The sequence below is a fragment of the Camelus bactrianus genome, chromosome 26 (assembly GCF_048773025.1).
Source record: "Camelus bactrianus isolate YW-2024 breed Bactrian camel chromosome 26, ASM4877302v1, whole genome shotgun sequence".
Taxonomy (NCBI): Eukaryota; Metazoa; Chordata; class Mammalia; order Artiodactyla; family Camelidae; genus Camelus; species Camelus bactrianus.
Genome location: NC_133564.1, coordinates 26,350,139 through 26,367,724, shown reverse-complemented (window position 1 = coordinate 26,367,724; position 17,586 = coordinate 26,350,139). Strand labels below are relative to the sequence as shown.

Below are 17,586 nucleotides of genomic sequence, written 5' to 3'. Positions count from 1 at the left end.
GAGGTTTCAGCTCATAGGCTCTAAATTCTGCAGGCTACAAGGAATGATGATTGGTCCATACCCATAAATTCAATCCCAAGATGCTCTGCCAATGCAGAAAGTTGACAAAAAAAAAAAAAAAAAAAAAAAAAAAAAAAAAAGAAAGAAAGGGAAAAAAGTTTCAGAAAAGAGCAATACACTGGCACTCCAAAACACATTACACATGACGATTACGGCTCTCCGTGCGTGCACATGGAACAGACACATGTGGATGGTTAAGGAAGCAGTGCTCAGGTACGCCTCCGCGGAGTCCACGTAGGGCACGTCTCTTGCAAGAGTTGTGCAAATGCCAGCACACTCTGTCTTTATTAACCCTTAAAAGACCTTACTGAGGGAGAAGTTGTATGGCTGAACCTTCCTCCACGCCATTTCCATGTTTGTGAATAGGAACACCGTATGTATAATCAGAAATGGCATTTGGCACCATCTCATCCTTCTCTTTTGAAAAGGCAGATGTGAAGCTCCAGGGAGGTGAAATCGTTTTACCCAAAGATGCACAGTGGCAGAGCCAGGAGGTGAAGCCAAGAGGATAGTCATTTGGTTGGACAATTTCATCACGTTGGATTTGTACCTTTCACTGTTTGTGGTTAGCTATGCTTTCATATTTCTTATTGCTTTAGTTATTTATTTAAAAAAAAATCTATCTCCTTTTTTCCAGATCTTCCACACTCTCCACCACTCCACATGTCTCATGACATGTAATAAACACTTCTGCTCAAAAAGCCAGACAGGGCACTGGGGCTCTGGAGGCTGCTCCTAGTTTTCTGTATAATTCCTGTCTGCCTTAGGACAGCTCTGAATGCCTCACTTTTTCAAACTGTTAAAAAAAAAAAAAAAAAAAAAAAGGAGGTGGGGAGGAGGCAATTCCTGTAGTCTTTAATTTACTTTAATTTTAATTTACTGCTTCCTTAAATCACTGAGAGTCAATTAGATGATCACTCCACAGGGCTGAGCTCCAATGTCCAGACGAGAGCTGACAGGCACAGGAACCTGCAGGGCTGCCCAGGGAAGGGGACTCAAAGATGCGTGCCCACCGCCCACAGTCCTGGCAGACCGGACTGCGGAGGCACTGGGGTTGCAGGACCAGCAGACCCTGCACAGGCTCAAGTGAAGAAATGGGGCAAATTAGAAACAAAAACAAAAACCCCTCTGGAAATGACACTTTGCATCCTTGAAACAAAAACCCTTCCATCAAATTTCATCACGTGGGGCCTTTCAGGACTTCCTCATCTGTGCATGTGAGGTGGAGAGGCAGGTGGGAGGGAGGGACCAGAATGAAAAGAGAAGGGTTCCGGGGTCCATATTTCCTCCTTTGGTTGCTGATTAGAGAGGTGCCAGGCCGGTCGCAAAGTGCGGCAAAGCAAACTCCTCGTGTTTGAAAACATGAGGTGGAGGGGTATTTCTCTTTCAAAAGTGCCAGTTTGGGCTTGGGCAAAGCTCCTCATATTAACATGGGAATGGAAGAGGTAAGGGCATTTGGAATCATCCTGGTTTCAGGTCCTTTCTCTGCCATTTACCTGCACAGTGACTTTGGACAAGTTAATTTCCCATTGAAAAATGCTTAAAAAGCTGACACACACCTCACAGGGTGACCCTGTGGAATAAAGGGGCCATGAAGGATGTCAGCCAATGGCAGAGGGGTTTACCAGTTTGGAGAACAGACATACCTGGAGATTCACTCTGGGCTACTTCCTGCATGACATGCAGATTTACTTTTAATTAATTTCACGGCCCCCAAAACTCTGAAAGCTCCTGGGATACATCGAGCATTTAGACTTTAAAAACTTCCCACCTCTTAAGGAAATGGAAGTTTCCCAGATTAAGAAAAAAGAATATATATATATATATATATATCAGATAGTACATTGAAATAACAATGATAAAGGGGCACTTTATATAATAGAGAGTTCCCTTTGCCTTGGGTCCAGGGTACTCAGGCAAATAACCTATATTTTTCATAAATTAAGAGTCAGAGGATGTTGAGTGATTTTGGTTGCACAATGTTCACAGCAAAATAACAATTTATTCCAATTCAAACAAATTTCTTTTGCCTCTGTGCAACACTCAATTTGACAAACTAACAATCCTCCCCTACCCCCATTTGTTTCCTTCATGCAAACTTTGGAACATCAAGGTACAAAAATTCATTTTCTGAAGAAGTGGTAATAAATTTCCTTACACATTTCCATGAGGATGTGACTTAATTTTTCTCCCTAGAACCCCCTCCATCTCTTGCCTTTCCCTCCTACGTCAGTAATAGTTTAAGGGTTAACATCAAGAGATATCTACAAAAACTCTTTCCAGAGAAGAGAATCGTTATTCCATGCCTACGTGAACACTGCTAATTATCTATATTAGTTGCGTAGGAAGCTTGGTTAAGTCTTCAATAAAATTAGTAGCATGCTCATGCATACATATTACTGCATTTACAGTTTTATAGGTGAGTCTGTGAGCCTAACTCTAATTTCATTTCATGGGAAGTCATTCATATCAGGCAGCTCCAATTTCAAATAATTCAAAGGGAAATTGGTACTTAAAACTGGAATCTCTTCTGGCCGTAAGCCCTAACAAGGCACCAGGCAGAGGAGACACGCATCATTCATACTAGATCTGGAGCAAACAGGGCTCTAATTTATTTTTACTATTGGTGGCCACATTTCTTTCATTGCGAGTCCAGAAAAGCAGAATCCACAAACACTTTTCATTTTCTGAAGAGGTTATTACTTTCTATCTGTCCTATTTAATCTAATGTTGGCTTAGGCTCATTGCGTACCAGACGTTTCCTATTGAACTTCTGCCTAGCCACTCCATTTTTCAAATTAAATTAATAATTCAAAAACACGAAGGTTACTGTAAACTATTTAGTTTCCTTTCTTACATGTGATTTCCTGCTGTGCAGCAAGCAATATAAAAAATTAATTTAAAACTAAGAGAGTCTTCAGAAACTATTAAATATTGACTAGCTAATCCTTTGCTGTAGGATTTTATCATTGTTTGAGGAAAACTGACGAGCCTGGAGGTTAATTTAAATTTTCAATTGCATTAGAGAAAAGAACGAGAAGAGAATTTTCTTGTATCAGAATTATTCATGCAGGCAATTATAATTTTTGTTAAAATTTGAAGACATTCAGCATTTTATTCCTTAACATCTTGGGTCTCCTTACGCAAATAATCTCAAAGATATTATGTCATCTTGGCTTTCTGCACCTCTGTGATTTCTAAAGGGGTCCTATCAATGCCGTTTCTAAATGGGACCAATTTAGCATCTGACTTTTAATTTTCCACTTACCTTTACAAATGTAGATACTTTTTTTTTCACATATACCAATCCACATTGCCACTCAGCTTTCCGAAACATAATAGGAACTTTCTCCTTCCTTCCACGTTTCCATGTGCTCGTGGGCACATCCACAAAAACGCACACAGAAAAATCTCACTAACACTCAGTCGGAGTTAACGATAATTCTGTCACAGATTGAGGGGGTCTTTATTCTACTTTCAGCAAGGTACACGTTTGATAAATAAATGAATAACTTCAGTGGGTTCTTAGAACATTTAGAAAAAGCAACACAAATAATTTATGCCCTAGTACCCTATGTTAGCGAACACTTCTAACGCTACCCAAGTTTTAATCATTCTGAGAATATGCCTACAAGTTCCAAAATTGCAGTTTTTCAGAATATTATTATTTGGGCTTTTCTATAATTTCTTCCTGTTATATGTTAGTTTATGTATGACTAAGTGCTCTACGCTGCCTGTAACTACTTCTGAGGCCTTTTCCCCCTCTCTATGAAGTCTATAAATCGATTATCAATTGTCTGCATACACACATGCACACAGACACACACACAATAATGAACATAATCCTTTCAGGTAGGAATTTTGTATCAAGAGGGGTCAAATTTGAAGCTGACTAACCTCGACAATATTTTCCTAGAAAGTGTTATAAATATGTTTTATTTCAACGCAAAAGGTGGCCTTCAAGAAAGTCCTATAAAAGAGGGGAGGGTGCAGCTCAGTGGTAGAGCACGTGCCTAGCATGCATGAGGTCCTGGGTTCGATCCCAGTATCTCCATTAAAAAAAAAAATAAATAAACCTAATTACTCCCCCCCCCAAAGAAAGATCTATACAATATACATGTGTTCCTTTTGTTTATATTTTAAAGCAGTCTTTATAGATCAATAAATGCCTCATAGGACATCTTGACCAGAAAAATTGCATTAAATCCTAATAATGTAAGTTACATTTTATTAAGCATTTAAAAAGATAGGACATTCTTTTAGAATGTGCTTCTTCCTCTGAAAATGGGGTTTGGTTTCTCTTCGAAGCTGGGGGATACCTTTTCTTTAAAAATTTACCTGATGCGTTTCAAACTTTATGAATGCAAACAAACAAATAAATTTGAAACATGACCACAGTGGCAACACGTGATCTTTTGTGCAGCCCTCATTGCTACTCGAATGTAAAGTTCTCCGAGCAGCGAGAATTTATTTTCCTGACTTCTGTGTGAAGGTTTGCAGAAATCAAAATTGAGAATTTTAGATAGGGAAGTTAGCAAATCAACTCTGGGCAAGACACTGTTGGAAAGCAGTTTCTGACTGGGAGCTCTTGCTTTTTCAGACATGAGGCAGCAATGACGTACAGTCCTTGAAGATTTTGTTTATAAATGTGCTTCCTATTAATCTTTGTTAAATCAGGTTAAACATGAATGCTGCTTTTTTGGATGTCTTCCAAAAGTGTCGCTGAAAGTTTTACTAAAGAATTTATTCAAGGAATCACATTCGGATTAAACACATAGTGGCTACTTTAAAATTATATCTTCCGGAAGAGAAATTGATCTAAAAGAGAAGTTGAGAATATTTTCTCGGGTTACTATTGTCAGATCTAACTGTATTATTATTTGGGGAAATAGCTTCATTTTTTTCATGCTTTTCTCTACCTGGGAGCTCCAACATGGCCTTCAGTGCACAATGTTACTCCAAACATTATACTTATAATGCACATGTTCAGAATTTTCATTCCATTCTATACTATAATTGTATTGTATTTATACAGTCACATGGATTTGCTAAATCTACGTTATTTGAATACAAATACACATGTCTAAAAGGAATGGCTTTACTATATTAAGTAAAATTTTATTTCCCTTCAATTTTTACTTTCCATCTTGCCTATCTTTAAAAAAAATTATAGCTATAACGAGAAAAATTCTGTCCACTAAATGCATAGTATTTCAAGAACCTGAAGAAAGGGGAGACTGTGTTTGAAAATTTAGCAATGCCAATTTATCAATTTTTTCACAACAGGACATTATAACAGAATCTTTGATATGCAGCCCTTGTTAATAAATACCACCTCAGTAAAAAAAATGATTGAATATGTGGGTCTAATCTCCCCATAATGCATATGAGATTTATTCATCTATAGAATTTATTCTTCCATGACCGTTAACCTGAGGAACAGAATCTTATTCTTTGTAATGCATACAAATAAGGATAAATCTCTCATTCTTTAGGGTCCCCCAAATGACCAATTTCTATCACTGCTTCTTGTGTTCCATGAATTTATACCCTAACAGGCTATGTGAAATTATTTTTCAGGGCGAGCAATTGACATATTTGAATTGGAGGTTGACAAATCCTTTATGATGCTTTTGAAAATAAAGTTTCAATAGCACACAGCCATGCTTGTCAGGTCATGCATTGTTCATGACTGCTTTTGTGCTAACGACAGAGGTTCTGTAGCTGTGACAATGACGGGGTCGTCTGCAAACTCAGAAGTATTTACTATCTGATCCTTTACAGGAAAAAAAAATTGTCAACCTTTGATCTAAATGGATATCTATATGGAATCCATTTTAAATATAATGCTTTGAAAGCTCCGGAATTAAAAACTATAGTCCCAGTTCACAAAAGAAGGACAGATTCATAGTTCATTTATCCGTACAATTATATACACTGTGAATTGGCTCTTTTAGGAAAGATGGTCAAAATTTCATGAAGCCACAGAAATCAGGATTTCCCAGTTCTCATTTTAAAATATACGTCTAGCAGTGAACTGTTAGGTTTCAAAGCAACCAATAAATATTTTTAAAAAACAAATGTTTCTAAAATTCTTATTGAGACTAGCATAACATAAATAAATGATCGTTAAACTAGACCTGGATCACTGGTTTCCTAAGCAACGTAAATAGAAGCCAGACTGTCTCATTGGCTGTGAAATGCTTGTTTTTCATTTCCTTAATCAGTGCTTTTTTAAAAAAAAATTTAAATGCAAACTGTTTGGTTAATGAAGAGAAACACCTGAACTCTTTTTATTCTGTTTATTTGTTACAGAGAACACATTCTGAACCGAAATGAACTTACCATCATTTCAGGTGCGTATTGGTTACAACTTAGCAAACATCCCTTTTCAGGATGTGGTCATGGTTCTAAAGAAGATGGACTGTTCAGCAGAATGATTTTATTATTTTTTTTATCAATGAAAGTGAGACTTTTAAAGGCCTTTATTATGATCGCACTGGGTGATATAGGCTATCGTGTGGTGTCACGTGATTCCAGATCCATTTCAGGAGCATCCGGGGCCTCACACACCTATTTGTCTGTCTCAGAGCTAGTTCAACTAGTCATGAGCAGAGAAGTCATACAATCACTCTTGTTAACGGTCTCATGCGACAGGCAGAGGCAGTCAGTGTTAGACCCGGTCAATGCACCTAGCTCTAGGTGAGATCTGAGGGAAGATGCAGTGACAAGAAAGCAGCACCAACTGAACATGCTCCTACTCAGGCAGAGACAGAAAGGGAGTGGACGTACTGTAGAAGCTGGCCATTACGTAGTTTTGGCAGCGATCACCAGTAAACTCATTGGGGCACCTGAGAGAAGAAACAAAAAAAACAATGGTAGAAAAAAAAACAGAGAAAAAGAGAAGAGGTGAATATATGCTAGAAAGAAGCTCCTTCAGTGTTCATTTGACTGAACTTGGTGAGTTCACCCTCAGGAACTGAGTCTTTGTCCTAATCATGGCTTCCAGACTCTGGCATCTCCCCCAAAGGGTTCAACATTTGGACAAAAAACCCAGAAAGGTCCCAGCATTTTAAGTGACTGCTTTCTCTTAAAGGGAGCCACTTAAAATGAAAGGGGACGTTTTCTTCATCTAGGTTTTCCATTTGATAGCACTGGTCCCAAAGGTTAGAAGGGTTTTTTTGGAGGGGCCTGCCCACCACCATCGCCAGCATCACTGACCGTCCCAGTGGGTTCACGATGACCTCTGGGGTCTCCGTGCTGAGAGACAATTAAACAAGGTCATATGGAATGGGATTATGCCCTGAGTGGTTAAACCATAATTAGAACAAAAGGAATCAGTCACCACTGAGCTGTAAAAGCACCAAGAGGTAGTGATTGTTGCTGTAGTTTGGGGGAGAAAGCAAATTTCAGATTATTTTAACATACTTTCTTGGTTTTGGACTTTCATGGGCACATTCTCAGTACATCTTGCTCCAGTGAATCCAGGTTGGCACCTAGAGGGTAAAAATGTAATAAGCAATCGAATGCTAAAGACACTGAACTTTCAGCCTGGCAAATTTCCTCCTACAGAATATGAAAGTCCTACAAATGACCTGGTGGCTGAGCAACGTAGAGAAAAGGAAAAGACAAAACATTTAGAAAACCGTGAACCGCGAAAACTGTGGGGTGTATGTTTCTGTTGTTGTTTGCTTCAGTCTTCGTAAGATCAGTTAACTGCAATTTAACTAGAGTGAGGCTGAAAAGTTGAACTGGGGTGGCAAGGTCTGGGCAGCTAAGTCAGTTTCCCTTTGACATTTCCTTATTTGCCACTGATCACTGACTCTTACTCTGTTAAAACACTGGTTTTAGTTAAGAGCTTGCATGGTTCAGTCCATAATCTTTTAAGATTTAAATGATCCTGAGCTTTTTCTGCTGTAAACATAATTTTGTATTTAGTTTCATCGGTATTTTTATACGTTATAAGCTAAATCATCAAACTGCAACAGAAATCAAGCACTTTGGCACACCAGTGATTACTGACAAGAAAAACTGCATTCTCTGTTTATTTTTTTCCCTTAAGATACCACAGATTAGGTTTCGTTTTTAATGGTGAAAGACAGAAAGAGGCACATTTTTATCAGTACAAATTTCATCCAACTATCCCACATCAAACACATTAAAAAAAATTTTAAAGTTATTCTTCCACAGTGGTATTTAGTAAATGTCATTTTGCGCTTAAGGTAAACTATTTTGAAATTATATAAAGTTGACATTTTACTCACTCCCCTACATTTGCCTATCAAAATTCCAGAATCTTGGTAGAATATTGTTCTTAAGGTCTTGTAATGGGGCTGGGCCTAAACGTGGAAGTCCTTTATAACTGTTCTTTTTGTTGCAGTCCCTCCAGTAACTGAAGAATTTCAGGCTGGATTCATTTTACGCAATATCATACTCTAGTAAATAGGGTCATTGAAAGGTTCTAGGACACAAATACACTTCCTATAGACGCCCAGCACCCACAGCCGTGGTTATCATTAATAGCTCATCTATATCGTAACCACCATGTGCAGACCTCGTGATTTACATACAACCCTTTCTTCTCCTGGCATCAAAGAGATGTGAATAAAACTATTCATTTTTACTAATAAAAGATTGATTTTTTTTTTCATTTCCCTTAAAGCCAAATTCAATGCCAAGAAAGTGTTATCCAGTGATTTGGTAAGAGTGGCTTGAGAGAATAGACACTAGCACGTTCAGATTTCCAGCCCCATGAGTACTTGTGTAAGCAAAGTGTAATTATGATCATTAACAATAATGTCAGTAAGCTTAACCGCAAACATCTCGTATTGATATGGTTTTTAAAAAAATTCTTCAAAACATTTTTTGGATAAATGAACTGGTTATTTTTGTTTAGAATATTTTTGCAGCAATGACTAGAGAGAAAGAGCTACTTGAGGAAACACAGAAATAAGAACTATAGCCTGTGAGGCTGGGTCATTTCTCATGAAGATGTCAGTCTACCTGCTTCAATAAGAATGTCTTCCCAGGTAACACAGGAAAAACACAAGGAAACCTGTTTTCCGTTAACAAGTCATTTGACATAATAATTTTTGAAGTATATGGGATTTTTATCTGTACATCTGTTTCTCAACCAGGACTGTAAATCCATCTAGACATACACTATAATTAAGTAGGTGATGCCAGAATTAAGGCTACATCTATAATGACCACTTCATCTTACCTGTTTGCATTCTTGATAAAAGTTAAAATTCTTACATTGATCACATAATAATCCACTTGCTTCACACAAAGAATATAATATAAAATATGTGAATATGGGGCATGTGTGTGTGTGTGAGAGAGAGAGAGAGAGGGAGGGAGAGAGAACCATCAGAGGCAAGAAATTCACTTATTTAAGGGCCATGAAATTAACAAACAGCTGAGGAATCATGAGTCCCTTAAAAGAAACTCATTTACTAGAAAAATTGCCATTTATGCATCTTACGTGACACTTTTGAGATCAGAGGGCACAGGACAACTAGATGAAAGGGCTCGAAAACCTTACCCTATCAATTTTCTAATTAGTGTGAACTTCTAAAACGATATCTCCTAGGAAACCAGCATGATGAGATGCTGGCTTATCTGTATCACAAGATGAGATAGACTGTTTGGTGCAGTAACACTAGATCTGCTTAAAGTGCGCCAATCCTTTCTGGAATCATCAGCTCTATCTGAACCAGAAGTATCTTTTCGCTTACGTTTATCTTCACTCAGATGAATCGTCTTAGTGTAAAGCCTTATACATATTCAATGTGGGGTCCAAGGACCAACAGCACCAGCGTGTCCTGGACTCTCAGGCCCCAGTCCAGAACTACTGAATAAGAACCCACATGTTAACCAGATCCTTAAGAGATCTGCATTTACACTAAAGTTTAGGATGTCAGGGACCCTGACACCTTGGGAGATGGATGCCAAGGCCCTCCATCCTGGCATCACCGAATCTTGCTGCTTGGAGGTGAGAAGCCCATTTGGCTTCACTGGGCTCTGTTTTCCTCAGTGATGAAATTGCAAGGATTTGACTAAGTGACGATTCAAGGTTTCTTTTTACCGCAAAGGTTCTGGGAGTCGCCCTCACACACGAAATCACTGTACAGCAACCCCGACATCATTTCTTCTGAATGTACTACCAGTCGGGGAGGACTCAAGAACTTTTAAAAAAAACATTTCTGATAGAATGGATTCTTAAGACAATCATGGAGGCAAAACAAATTTCAACTACCTGTTCCTAAGCAATTCAAGGGTTCATTGGCAACAAGTCATCATGTAACTTTTGTGGACACACAGAGTTGTTGCCAAATCAAATGGAAGAAAGGGGAAACAAGTTTCTGCATAAGCAAACTGCAGGCTGCACTGACTGTGTAGAAAAGGCATATGCAAATGAAAACTCACCGGATCCACAGGCTCTGATTAAATTCTATGGAATTACTTCTAAAAGAATAGGAGACTGGCTTCTCACGTATTTCTCTATTAGCATTGTATTTTTTTTTTTTTAAGTGTATGTTAAGCATCCAATCTACCACTTTCAGCAGAGATAAGAGTACGGTAGATTTAATCTGACTCTGAACAATATTTGGCATGAGTCTGAGCACATTCCAAGAATTTTATGTCTTAGAAGAATCTTTTTGAATAGTAATGGAACCCCTGTCATAACTTCAAAACTATATATACTGTTTCTTTCCCTGATAGAGGATGGAAAGCATTAAAAAAAAAAAAGATTTAGTATTTGCTTTTAACATGATAAACAATCTTTGTTCTATATTTGTTCTATTTTTAAAAATTGACACCACAACATATTTATTGACTCCATTTTGTTGTTAGTATCGCATTAACTTCAAACATATGAACTAATGTTTTTTTTTTTATTTCCATACAGTTAATTTTTTTCCACTTCTAAAAGTTTTGGTATTTACATGTGTTTTCTCTTTCACTAAATCACTGAACTATGGCTTGTATTGCCTAGGGTTTTTCCTTTTTCTGACTTAAATTTTTTTATTTTATACGATTTTTAAAAGTTACTCTATATTTGTTCTTAATGAGATAAAAATTCCCAGACAGTTTTGTCTGAACTGAAGCATCACCTTTTCAAACTAACTCCTCCCTGCCTGTCACCTCCCCACCCGCCCCCTCCACGCCCTGGGTGAGGGACTGCTTTCCGCTGTCACACTGCCCCTCTGCCCTGATCTTTTTCTGCCCTTACTTAGCTGTTTGTGATTCTCTCTGCAGGACAGTGACCGCATTCTGATCATGTCTTGTCTCTAATGTTTAGCACACTCCCTGGCTCATAAAGGACTCTCATAAAACGTCTGTTAAACTGAACCCAAGAGAAGACCAGACCCCAGTGTCCCATAAAGAATTGTGTCAGAGAGACTTCCATGCAGTCAACTGATTTGCCAAGTACAGGTCAGTTTTGAACTTTTGGTTTTTATTTTTATAGTTAGTGACAAACTGCCTTCTCTCTGTAGACTTCCAAACACTTTTTTTTTTTATAGGAGCCCCCAGTATTCCCTTCACAGGCGCCCTCCCCTAAACAAAAACATTTAGCATTGTGTTTGGAATTTGGAAAAGACTCTATAACTCTCTAACAGACGTCTATTACCTCAAATTTAAATCCTGTTACTGAAATACCATTTTACCTAGGACTCAATCAAGCCGTATAATCTAGTAACCAAGACTTCTGCACAGCATCAGTAAAATAAAAACTGTTCTTAACAATAACCTTAATACACGGTGGATATCCTGATGTGTTTACTATGTCTTTGATCATACATGCATGTATTTTGAGAATCAGTTTAGTGCCTGGTGTACTTTTTAACCTTCTAATTGCATAAATTATTTTCCATCTTTTTGGTGGAGACACTAGACATATTCAAAGATGCTTTCGGAACCCCAAGAAATTTCTGCTTATTTAGGGTTTGCTAATTTTATAAACCATTATAAATGGACTTGTGGTTTTGCAAATTTATTGTCAATTTATAAACCATCCTTAGACATCCTTTCTCGTCCTTTCTTTATTTCTTGGCTTCATTAATTTCCATCAGGCCCTCCCTTGGTCAGGCAGAAGAGAAACAGGTCTACATCTGGTATCTCCTCTCTCTAGTCACCACTTCACAATGGAATATTTGGACAATTTTTTAGACAATTGTCCAAAAAAAGAAGAGTCCCTATTGTCTTTCCCCTCTACCTCTATACAAGTTGGGGTATTTCCTTCATACTGTGCAACATCAGAAATAATTTCTTTGCTACCCATGCTTACAAATTTCAAGTAATGGACATGCCAGCACGTACATACTGGGGACTCCTGGCGAGTTTAAGTGTCAGGCGTTAAGGCCTTTTGCTCTTCCTCCGAGAACCAGAGCTGGCGGTGTACACACGAGGGCAGATGGGGCTGGTCTGTTTTTCTACACTCTCAGATTGCAGGGGCTGACTTCTCTCACCCTTTTGCTCAGGATTCTGACTGCAGCTCGCCCACTCACTGGCTGAGTATCTGCGTTGTAGATTATTCTTTCCCAGATGGGTTGTTACTGTTAGTCTGCCTGTTTCCAAGACGAACTTTGCGCTGTTTTCTACCGTGGAGTGAAATTTCTTGAGCATGCTCTGTGCTTTTCTAATTTAGCATTCTTTATGGTATCATTTGCCAGAAGCATTTGTTTCCTCAAGGGAATGCCTTCTTCAGCATCATTACAGAAAATGTTACATATAATATGTTCCAATAACATTGCCGTGAGACCCAACCCTAGACCTCCCCATCACTGTTCAGCTAGCACGGGCGTCCCATTCCTTTTCTATCACGATCAGGAGACGAGTTCTCACTTCTTGAGATACCAGTAGACACAGACTGGTCACACTGGACGCGGGGTAAACCCTGGGGGAAAAGCGTTCGAAGCTGTCCTGGTTCCCCACTGCTGTTTTTCAGCGTCTAAGACGTACAATCCCGCTAATGAGGATGGCAGTGTTTATGAATGAACCCCCTCCTCGTTTGAACCCCGGTGCCCTTCCCAAGGCTCTGTTTGCACAGCTTGTTCTGAAAAGCTCATCGGGAGATGAAAATCCTCGCCATTGTTTACTCTGAATGATGTATCCTCTACTGTGAGGTCAAACAATTTAATCGGATATGGGCTCAATCTGCACTCCATACATCTCCACGTCCTTGTGACACAAGCACGGACGCAGCTGATCTGTGGTTTGGGCTTCCTCTCTGGACGATGCCCTTCCCTGTCTCTTCAAACAGCTTAGAGACTCAGAACTTTACAGTTCCACCTACTCCAGCCTCGCCTCATGATGAAACGTCTAAATATTCACTTTTGACTTAAATTGTTCAATATAAGTATTTCAAAATTGTGTGTATTTTATCTTTTATTTTTAAACATTCATTTTTATTGATGTATAGTTGATTTATAATGTGTTAGTTTCACGTGTACAATAAAGCAATTCAGTTATATATATATATATACACACACATACTAGATTCTTTTCCATTATAGCTTATTACAAGATACTGGGTAGAGTTCCCTGTGCTCTACAGTAGGTCCTTGTTGGTTATCTTTTATTTATATTAGTGCATATCTGTTAATCCCAAACTCCTAACTTAAATAGACTATATGCTTCTCAAGGCAAGGACTGCATATACTTTTTCTTTCCCAGGGAGTCTCTGCCTCTGGCTAGTTGGGGTCCCCCATTACACATTCCCTTAACCCCCTAAATACTCTTTGGAGCACTCAACACACCTACGAATTATAATTAAATTAATTACTTGAAATATGTTTGCTATTTGCAAGAGTCTCCCCACTCCATACGGTCAGAGACCACGCGATTTTGCCCACCCCTTCACACTGAACACAAGCACAGAGCTTGCCTCTTAGAAGGGAGATCAATACCTGTATGTGGCTGCCTAACTGCTTTCAGGAGAAAAAAAAAAGAAGCTGTAAAGAACACTTAGTCCGTGCGCCTGATTGGAGGCAAAACTGCACCTAAGTTGGCTTCCATAAGAAGAAAAGCATTTCCTTCAGTCTGTCTTAGTGAAAGTCGCAGTGACTCAAGAAACACCTAGTAAGTACATGGAGGATTCTAGAACAGGAAGGACACAGAAGTAGAGGATGGCGTTGCTCCAAGAGCTGACCATCTAGATCTAAGGTACAAGGGTCCCAGGCACTTCTCTCCGTTAAACGTGACAGCACTGAAGAGCACAGGGGCGCTGCGGGAAGTGTCTGCACCCACCCTGAGGGGCAGGAGTTAGAGTGAGGATGGCAGTCTGTTCTCGGGGACCCCAGGCCTCACCCAAAATACACCCCTTTCATAGATTCCAGATTTCTCCTTCTACAGCCATGGGGATGAGGCCATAGGACACAACTTGAACTGGAACCATCACCCCTCATTTAATTGTGTCGATCCAGCTATTAATGGGGTTGTGAATCTCACCATCATCACCACTCTGCCAGGATTTTACAAAACTTCAACCGTAGCTAGTGCCTTGGCTTCCCCCATCCCCCGGGCCCCCAGGTGTCTCCAGCCCGTGTGGAAGTCTCTCTTCCCTAGACAGCCATGGTATCTCTCCTGCTCCAGAAGCTCCTGTGGCTCCCTGTGAGCTATCACAGCATCCCAAGTCCTCCACCCGGCCTCCAGAGCTCAGAAACCGACTCATGTCTAACTGAGGTTTTTGTTTTGTTTTGTTTTACGTCCCAGAATGGAGCTGCTGGTCTAGGTATGCATGTCAGTGCGTCTCACAAAAAGATCATTGCAGCCTCAGTGCCTACCTGGTGTACGGAAAAAATCTCCATAAATGATGGCTGTGTTTATAAAGCCTTCCACTTACTCCCCTCGTTTCCTTCTTCGAGTTCTCATTACCATAATAATCAGCTCTGTGCCACTCGGCTGCAGTCACTCTAACTGAGCTACTATTTTAGCTGCTCTGTTTCCATAAATAGACTAAGTTCCCAGGGGCCACAGACTAGGCTTTATACTTTTTCTGTGTTTTCAAAAATGTCTGGTACAGATGTAGCTGTTCTATAAATAAATGTTAATTAATATTTCATTTATTGAGTTTAATTTACTACGATATTTATTGTGACTTTATCACCTATAGTTATATATTTTCACAACTGTCTCTACAATAATGTGTAATGCAATATAGGCCCTTACATGTACTACACGGTTTCATAAAAATTAATTATACAAAACCACAAGTTCATGTTTGAAGGCACCTCCCATCTTCCCAGGCTTTGTTTGTTTGCTTTCTATTTCTGTTTTTTTTTTTGTTGTTGTTGTTTCTGCATATAAGGAAGTTCATGATCAGAGATATTAAATGATTAAATGAATGCAAATGCAAAGTTATAAAGCTAGCTGGTGGCCCCAACAAATCAAATAAAAACTGCTCATGTTAAATAAAATGAAGAATTGGGAATTAAACATGGTGACACACTCTGTTAAGACAGGTGTATATATTTTCCCAGTGTCTACAGAGAGAATGTAATTCCACCATTTATTTTTTATTATAAGGGAAAAAAGAATCTTGCTTCCCCTGAGTTAGAAGTACTTTTGCAGAAATGAATTCATTTAATTTCACTGACTCCCTGGAAAGAAATTTGGAGAACATATTAAGTCCATGTTATAAATAAATATATTGTCCAGAGAGTTGAAGTGAAAGGGCTCAAGACTGTTCACCAAAATTGGTGGTTAAAATACTAATCCTCACATGGGGAAGTCACGTCTGTCCATAGGACAGTGTAAGAGTTTATAAATACGATCTGGTATAAAATCATTTTTAGATTGAAAAAAAATCACATCAGCATCTTCAAAAATAGTTCTCTAAGTAAAACTGTTCAGAAGAACAGATGTACAAGAACAAGGGGAGAAAACAAAGAAGAAAGTCTGGACAACGTCATGGTCATGTTCAAATTGTCTTGTTTCTTTGAACCATGCGACTACTGGGGACACCAGACAGTACAGGATGGAATGATTCTTTTCTGGTCTTTATGCAATCTGGAATAGTAACTGTTTTTTTGTTTTCCCCAGGATAAATTTTAAATTACTATAGAGAGCAGAGAAATATAAAAGATGAGAAACACCGCGGAAACTCCCGCACAGTTCCCATGGAATGTCCAAGTAACCAGCAAACCTCTCCTCAGAGAAGTGTTTAACTGTTACATGGTTAATCCATTTGGAACGCCTTGTTCTGAACTGAGAGACAAAAGAAATTTGTTGAAAAGTCTTCGACTTCAACTCCCAAGAAGGCAACAAGTGGATTAGGTGACCAGAGAGACTACTTGGAAACTACCATGCTTGTGGTGTTTCCGAGTCATGGCTTTAGTCAGGGATGAAGTTGATTCTGAATGATGTGGCTCATGCTTCAGAAATGTTCTGCTCTAGACACATGGACGGTATGGAAACTATGAACTGGCTTCATACACAGGACCATGATGAGCCAATGCAGCATTTTCCTGTTTTCTGTTTCTATTCAAGTGGTTTTATGTATGATCATAAGACATAGTCTATGATTGCCTTTGTTTCTATTCTGAGTAGTGATTATTTTTAACGCTATAGATGTTTTTAATACAGGGATTAAAAACACTCTCATTTCACAAAAAAAGGCATGGAATATTCTGGATGTTAAATACACTGTAATGCTTCCTTCAATGTACTGTTTACTTTGATGCGTCAATAAAGACATGGTCCAAAAGGGGGATAAAACTCATCAAAGTCATAGATGTCAAAGATACTCTTCCCAACAAGATCTAGTAATAAGCTTTAACACTCTCTTGAAAGATGAGAATTACTCCCCCAAAAAGAGACAATAAAACCATGGTGCCAATTTGCTGAGAACTAGAAGGCAAGTTAGCTTGGGGGATCAGAATGTTCATTCCTGCTCTGCTGCTTTAATAATTATTAGAAGAAAAACACACATTTCGCCTCAAGATTAAAAAATACATATAGCAAGTGTTTTTTTTTTTTTCCTAGGTTGGGCTTAAACTTTAATGAAAAGCTGTGTGGGTGAAAAAAATTACGGTTGTTGGCACAATTCCAAAATGGAACAAATGAACAGCACTTAGGCGATAGCGTGTTTTGTATGGGACGTGGGAGGGCTACAGAATAGCTGAAATTAATATGTGGGAAATAGCTGCGCTGGTTCCTAAGAGGCATTCAGGAACGATCGTATGTACTCACACAGCCTGTAAATCTGTGCAATGGCTATGATGAAAAATGCTCATGTTTCATTATTATAATTAAATCTGAGTGGTCTCAGATGCTTTTCTAGAGAAGTAAAAAGAGGGGACAGATAATATGGGTACGATCATTTAAAAAGGAGAAGCGTTTAATTACATCACACACCCAGAATTAGGAGAGAATGACAGAATTTCCTCATGCAATAAATGAGCCTCATATTTTACAGATTACAATTCTCAGCTTCTGGTATTTTCTATTCTGATCAAAGAAAATCTTATAGGAAGCTGTAAAATTTGTTGATACGAATTCACTGATAATTACGGGGTG

At 38.7% G+C, this 17,586-nt stretch overlaps 1 protein-coding gene across 13 annotated transcripts in view; it reads right to left on the bottom strand.

Moving 5' to 3' along the window:
- Nucleotides 1-17,586, bottom strand: part of LOC105067618 (pro-neuregulin-1, membrane-bound isoform) — a 203,697-nt gene that overhangs the window by 21,662 nt on the left and 164,449 nt on the right. For 5 of the 13 annotated variants that reach the window (XM_074353781.1, XM_074353785.1, XM_074353787.1 and 2 more), the window contains 2 exons: nucleotides 6,853-6,911; nucleotides 62-85 (listed from right to left, as the gene is read on the bottom strand). In XM_074353781.1, the coding sequence (XP_074209882.1) occupies nucleotides 62-85; nucleotides 6,853-6,911 (83 nt within the window). Of the gene's footprint in view, nucleotides 1-61; nucleotides 86-6,852; nucleotides 6,912-7,488; nucleotides 7,557-17,586 lie in introns of those variants that run through there. The other 8 variants (XM_074353783.1, XM_074353788.1, XM_010953214.3 and 5 more) reach the window with 4 other exon arrangements.